This window comes from Aythya marila, assembly GCF_965140915.1.
Source record: "Aythya marila genome assembly, chromosome: 15".
NCBI classification, from domain to species: domain Eukaryota; kingdom Metazoa; phylum Chordata; class Aves; order Anseriformes; family Anatidae; genus Aythya; species Aythya marila.
The window spans coordinates 16,721,498-16,727,451 of record NC_139056.1 but is presented as its reverse complement, the minus strand read 5'-3'; the positions used below and the strand labels follow the sequence as shown (position 1 = coordinate 16,727,451).

The 5,954-nt window shown below is 59.9% G+C and overlaps 1 protein-coding gene across 1 annotated transcript; it reads right to left on the bottom strand.

Annotated features, from left to right (window-relative positions):
- Nucleotides 1-693: 693 nt before the first annotated feature.
- On the bottom strand, nt 694-5,576 carry AQP8 (aquaporin 8; the record flags this gene model as incomplete). Its single annotated transcript, XM_082772400.1, has 5 exons — nt 5,321-5,576; nt 3,013-3,139; nt 1,940-2,154; nt 896-1,030; nt 694-736 (listed from the first exon to the last, which is right to left on the bottom strand). Exons 1-5 carry the CDS (start codon nt 5,533-5,535, stop codon nt 694-696), a joined length of 735 nt encoding a protein of 244 aa, XP_082628526.1. The 5' UTR covers nt 5,536-5,576.
- Nucleotides 5,577-5,954: the final 378 nt, after the last annotated feature.

Genomic DNA, 5,954 nt, shown 5'->3' with positions numbered 1-5,954 from the left:
AGGCTGGGGAGGGGGCTCCCATGGGCTGGACAGGGAGGGGACACTGCAGGGGACAGCAGGGGTGCTGCAACAGGAGCTGCAGATGTGCTGAAGAAGCAGGAGAGCTTTATGGTGACCTCGCCACATTTGGGGCCAGGCAGCTCCTATCAGGTGCACGTGAAGGCACGCAGCCAGGAGCTTCATCAGGCCTCTTAAATAATAGTCATTAAGAATTTAGAACTCTCTTAGTGCCAGCACTGGTGAGCCGTGCCGCGCTGCTGCTTCACTCAGCTTTTTGCTGCCGCACTGGTGTTACAGCAGGCTCCTTGCTTGGCCACCCACAGCTTCCCCAGCCCGCCCCGGGGAGCAGAGGGGGACCTGGGAGCAGCAGCAGCAAAGGTGGGCAGAGCTGGGAGCTGCTGCAGGTCCCCAGACACAGCCCTGGCAGGAGGGACAAGGTGCTCGGTCGGTGCCATGGTACTGGTGCCAATCGGAGCGTGGTTGTCTCGGCTGCATGCTTGTCCCAACAGCGTGCTCCCGCAGCAGCAGCAGGTGCCAGGGTCACTTTCCATGGTGTCTGCAGCATCGAGGGAGCAGCCTTCCTGCAGCAGGCTGGTGGGGGAGCCCGGGGGAGGCAGAGGGGCTGAGGGGTTCACGCTGGGCGTGCTGAGTGTGGCCCACCAGCAGGCAGCATGCACAGTCCGATATCTGGCCTCACTTCAGGAACAGGCGGGTCGTCTGGTCACCGATCAGGAGCCTTTGGGGAGGTAAAAGAGAGAAACTCAGGGCTGGCATCTTCCATGCACGCTTGCAACAGCGAAACACAGAGACTGCATCAGCCCAGCCCCACGAGGAGGTGAGGACCGAAGCGTCAGACACACGTGGGGCTGGGAAAGGGCAGACCTCACTCACGCACCTCACCAGCGCGCCGACGAGGAGCCCAGCGAGCATGGGCCCTACCCAGTACACCCAGTGGTAGTCCCAGTAGTTTGCTACCAGAGCTGGCCCGAAGGCTCTGGCAGGGTTCATGCAGGCTCCGGATATGGCACCCCTGAAAGAGAAAGGAAGCGGCTGCTTCACCCGGCCCTGCCCCAGGTCTGCTCACTTCTGCAGGCGAGGGCACAGGGCAGGAGCCGCTGCCCTGCTGCAGCCCTGGGACCAGCCCAGCTCGGGAGCCCTGGGGTGGCCGCATGCTGCATTCGCTCCTGGTGCTTGCAGCCCACGGGGAAAACCCAGCACAGTGCGAGTGAGGGTGCTGAGCCTATTTTGGGGCTTACCCAGAGCCTGGGTTTTACACAGCGAAAGCTCTGCGCTGTGCGTAGGTACGGGAGCCAGGCAGAAGAGACAATAGCGTTTACAGATTAAAGAAAACTGCAACAGATAAATATTTGCACTCGAGGTTTGCGCAGTGTTTAAATAAGAGCTCTGAATCCCGCTAGAGGGGGCACTGCCTTAACTAAACAACCCATTAACATTTGTAATTGCGTGCACTCGTTATCTGATTGCAGTGACATAAGACACAGGCTGCTCGCCCGAAAAGCCTGCCCGCGCCGAGGCTGAGCTTGGCAGCGGTTCTAACAACCATGAGGACATACAGCGAGCAACGAGCAACAGCTCCAGATAAACTGCTCCTGTTTGCTCAGGGCTTCCGACTGTAAACACTGCCTGGGCGGCCGTTCGTTTTTATCAGGTAATTGGAGAGATTGGTCTGGTGAGAGGGTTCCACGTGCTGGACACGAGCCTCCAGCCTCTCCGCCACCTTTTCGGGGTGTTCCCAGGAATTTCCCCCACACCTTTATCAGCAGGGCCAAATGTCTGATTTGCCAGTGTGGGATCGCCACCCCTGCAGCCTCGGGTCCCCTCCTGGCCCCTGCTCGAGGCACCTTCATCCAGGATCAGACCTGGCTGTGCTCTGCCCAGGGGGCTGCGCCCGCTGCAGGGAGCAGACTCGCGAGCTCACCCCGCCAGGATGTCGACCGTGACCGTGAGGCCGATGCAGAAGGGTGCCAGAGGGGTCTTGGTTTCCTCGTTCACGGCTCCCATGCAGACCGCGAGCACCAGGAATGTGGTCATGACGATCTCTCCCACCAGGACGGAGGGGATCTGCTCATCGGCCATGATGCCGCTGAAGGCTCCTCCGGTGGCGTTGGCGTAGTGCTCGTCCGTCGTCACGGCCTGTGGTGGGGGGAGCCCTGTTTGTGCCCTCCACGCTCCATATTGTGGGCTTTTACAGACATCTGTGCTCACCGTCAGGACAGCGTGGGCGGGCATAGCTCCGGGTTAAAGAGGAGCTAATCTCATCACTTTCCTCCTGAAAGCCAGCCCTAAGCGCCTGGCAAATATAAACTCATTAGAGGAGGCTCTTAGTGTCTCCTGAGATAATGAGCCAGCCACGCTCTCCCAGAGCTTTGCAGTGCACAAACAGCACCACGCTGCTCGGTGCGGACCACCTCAGACTCTGGAAATGGGCAACACCAAATTAAATTAACGTTACAAAATGGTGCAGCAAGCAGAAATGGCAGGCAGACACTGCGTTAAAGTCGCTGAAGCTGCAGAGGTGCCGTGCATCGCTCTGTGCCTGATTAACACGGTATAATGAACCTCTGAGGAACAGCAGCTGTGGGGAATTAATTAGCCAAGCCCCAGAGCGCTGTGCGGAGGCAGCACCCCCACACCTGTGCTGGTACTGCTGGATCCGAGCCCGCAGTGGGAAGCTGGCTGCCCCAGGGCGGAATCAGACCACGGGAGACTTGGGAGGAGAAGCCAGGTACTCTTGCCCCAAGCACAGATAAGCCCCGCACCCATGCAGCAAGCCCCTGCGATGCTGGGTCGCCTTGTGAAATTCCATGCTCTGAATTACACGGAGAATCGATGCCTGCAGTGCCTCTCACCCTTGCCATCATGTGCGCTGCTGGAGACCCCTTGGCCACGCATCAGCTTGGGGCAGGCAAGGCTGCCCCTGGCAGAGCAGGAAGGTGGTCCCTGCACCCCAGCATTTGCCCATGATTAAGGAGACCTCCCCGGTGCCTGTACCTTTGTCAGGCTGGCTCCTATTATCCCTCCGCAGAGCTGGGAGATCCAGTAGGGAATGAGCATCGTGATGTTCAGCCCGCCGACCAGCCAGACGCCCAGGGACACGGCCGGGTTGAAGTGACCTCCGCTGCAAAGGAGAGAGGAGCCTCAGCACGGGGCTCACCCCGAAGCCGGGCTCTGCCTTGCCCCAGCTGCCCATGGGGTCTGGCAGTGTGAGCACTGCACTTGCTGGGGGCTAGAGCCACGAATGCTTCTTCTGGGCAGGGCACTGCAGCCTCTTTGGAACAGCTCCTCTGAGGGCAAGGACTCCCACAGGAGAGTGACTCCTGCTTGCACCCTCAGGGCACCCATCCCTGCAGCTCTGAGTAACAAGAACAGCAACGGCAGAGCTGGTGCCAGCACTGAGAATGGCTGAACACCCTTCCCCAGGCTGGCAGCCCGTACCCCAGCAGCACTCAGCGTCAGCTCACGCAGCCCAGATCGAAGGCACGGAAAGCAAAGAGCCTGGCTGCTGTTTGCCTTTGCCCTGATACGAATCTCCCTCGCCTGCTGCCGTGACACTTTGCCCCGTGCAGGACACACGTCCTGCAGAAAGCCAGAGGGCAGGCAAGGCGCCGTGCCAGGCTGGGGCTGCGGCCACCTCCCAGCCCCACGGGCACCGCTGCTCTGCTGGGGCTCCCAGTGTTCATTTCCTCTGCTCGGAGGGGGACGTGGAGGCACACAGGCAGCCCCAGCCCCAATACCAAAGGCAGCGGCTGCTGCTGGCAGTGTGTGGCTGAGGGACAGCATGAGCCTTCCTCCTTCCTCACTGGGGTTCAGAAACCAGAGAAATCCACCAGATGAACAATGATGCCCTGGGGTCTCACGCCTGCCTGGGAGCCCTGCACCCCCCTCACCCTGCAGCCACCCCAGTGCTCCTGGCCGAGCCCCCCAGCACCAGGGCAGCGCCGTGCCCAGGGCTTGCCCACGCCGCAGCGAGCCCTCGCCTCCTGACAGGCCCAAATCATTCATCTCAAAGACCACATGCAAGACAAGCTCAGATACCTTTTAATTAAAACAGATTATCACGGGACACGCATTAATGAACGAGTTTCATAACCAATCAGCCCTAATAATAATTGCTGGTAAAGCCGATGAGTCAGAGTGTCTAGGAGCCATAATTACGTCTTATTCTTCAGCTATAATTAAAGACTGATCATATGACAGCAAAAAGTTGTGCTGTTTGAGCCAGGTCCCAGGCAGGAGGGTGTCTGTGAACTGCCCCGGGCAGGGTGGGAGCTGCAGAGTTGCAGAGACTTGTCCAGGAGCGGAGCGGGGCTGGAGCAGCCCCGTCCCAGCAGCATGGATGAGGACAGCCAGTGACACCAGTTACCCTATAACCCACTGCAGGGGCTGCAGCCTGTCCTACTAAGAGCACACGTCCACAGCCAGCAGAGATAACGGCTAGGAGCTGCCCTTCCCATGCTGGTCCCTGTCCCATCGGTGGGGAGCAGAGGGGGAGCCTCGGGGCACCTCTTCATGGCACAGCACTCCGTGCTGTTCCCCTGGCTGCAGTGGGGCTGTGAGGGGGCTGGGGGTGCCCGGGGAGCTGCTGGGCTCCTCTGGGACACGCACCCCCAGCTCATGTGGTGGCAGTTGCATGAGCTTCACCTTGGGGTGCGATTCCATCCTAAGCAGGTGCTGGTACGACACTGTCCCTTGGCTCGCACACAAGCCTTGATGAGCAAAGCTCCCTAGCCTGGAGGAGGCTTCCCAGCACCTGCACCCAGTGGGGGCAGCCCCCGGAGCCCCCTGTCCCTGAGCTGCAAGGATCTGGCTGGGAAACACAGAGAGAAGGGAGCGAAATTCCACAGGGACCATTTCAGCTTCTCCATTCAGGATAAAGCTCTATCTTGGAGTCAAACTACACCTTTTTCTATGAGCAGGTTTGTCTAAATGTTGCTTTAGAGGAATGAAAACCATTTGTAAATGTAATACAGGTATTTCACCTGAAAATACCCAGGGGAATAGCATACTTGGGTCAAAATGCTTCATTCTGACATCCTTTTAAAAGGAAATGCCTAAGCTTTCCCAAGAGATACTTTTGATTCAGCTTTCTCTTTTTTTTATTATCTGTTAAGAAGGGCTAAAACCAAAACGTTGCAACCAGAAGCCAAACCACCTCCCCCAGACCCCAGGCATTAAACCACCACCCACCACCCGAACAGTCATTGCTGTTAACCAGGGGGCACGATGGAAGCGGGCATCTCCCTCTGCCCACATGAGGGGTCCCAGCGGGCGCAGCAGCAGGAGGACCCCAGCCCCTTACCTGATGTTCCCCAGGACGGCGATGGTGAGCCCCAGGGCCAGCCCGTGGGCCAGGGCGGGCTGCAGCCGCCCCGTGCCGCCGGCATCCTCCACCACGGAGAGGCAGCCGATGAAGATGAAGAGCGCGCTGCCCAGCAGCTCGGCCACGCAGGGCTGGATGTAGCGCTCGTACCAGTGGGGCTTCGCACGCTGCTGCTTGCTGTCGACGTCCACCATCACCTCCTTCGTGGAGGAGCAACTGCTCTCGGCAGCAGCCATGAGGGGAGCTGGAAGAAAGCAGGCAGAGTCCTGGTGGCAGCCGGTCCCTCGGGCACAATCGGGGACCTGCCCAGGGACTGGAGAACCCGGCTGCCCACGTGGGTCCTCGAGGGGCAGCGCGTGCTGGAAGCACCAGACTCTACTCCTCGGGCGTGCCGGGCACAGCCGAGGGGAGATAGAGGCTGCTGGCACTGGTGCTGAGCAAGACTTCCACACCGGGTCAGTGCAAACAGCCCAGAGGGAGGAGATGCCCGCGTTGCCCCCGGGGGACACTCACCCTGCGAGAGCTCGAAGCTGGGAGTGCCGGACGCCAGCACAGCCCTGGTGGGGTGCCGGGGGAGCACCGCGCTGTCCGAGCTGCTGGAAGGCTCCCCCTG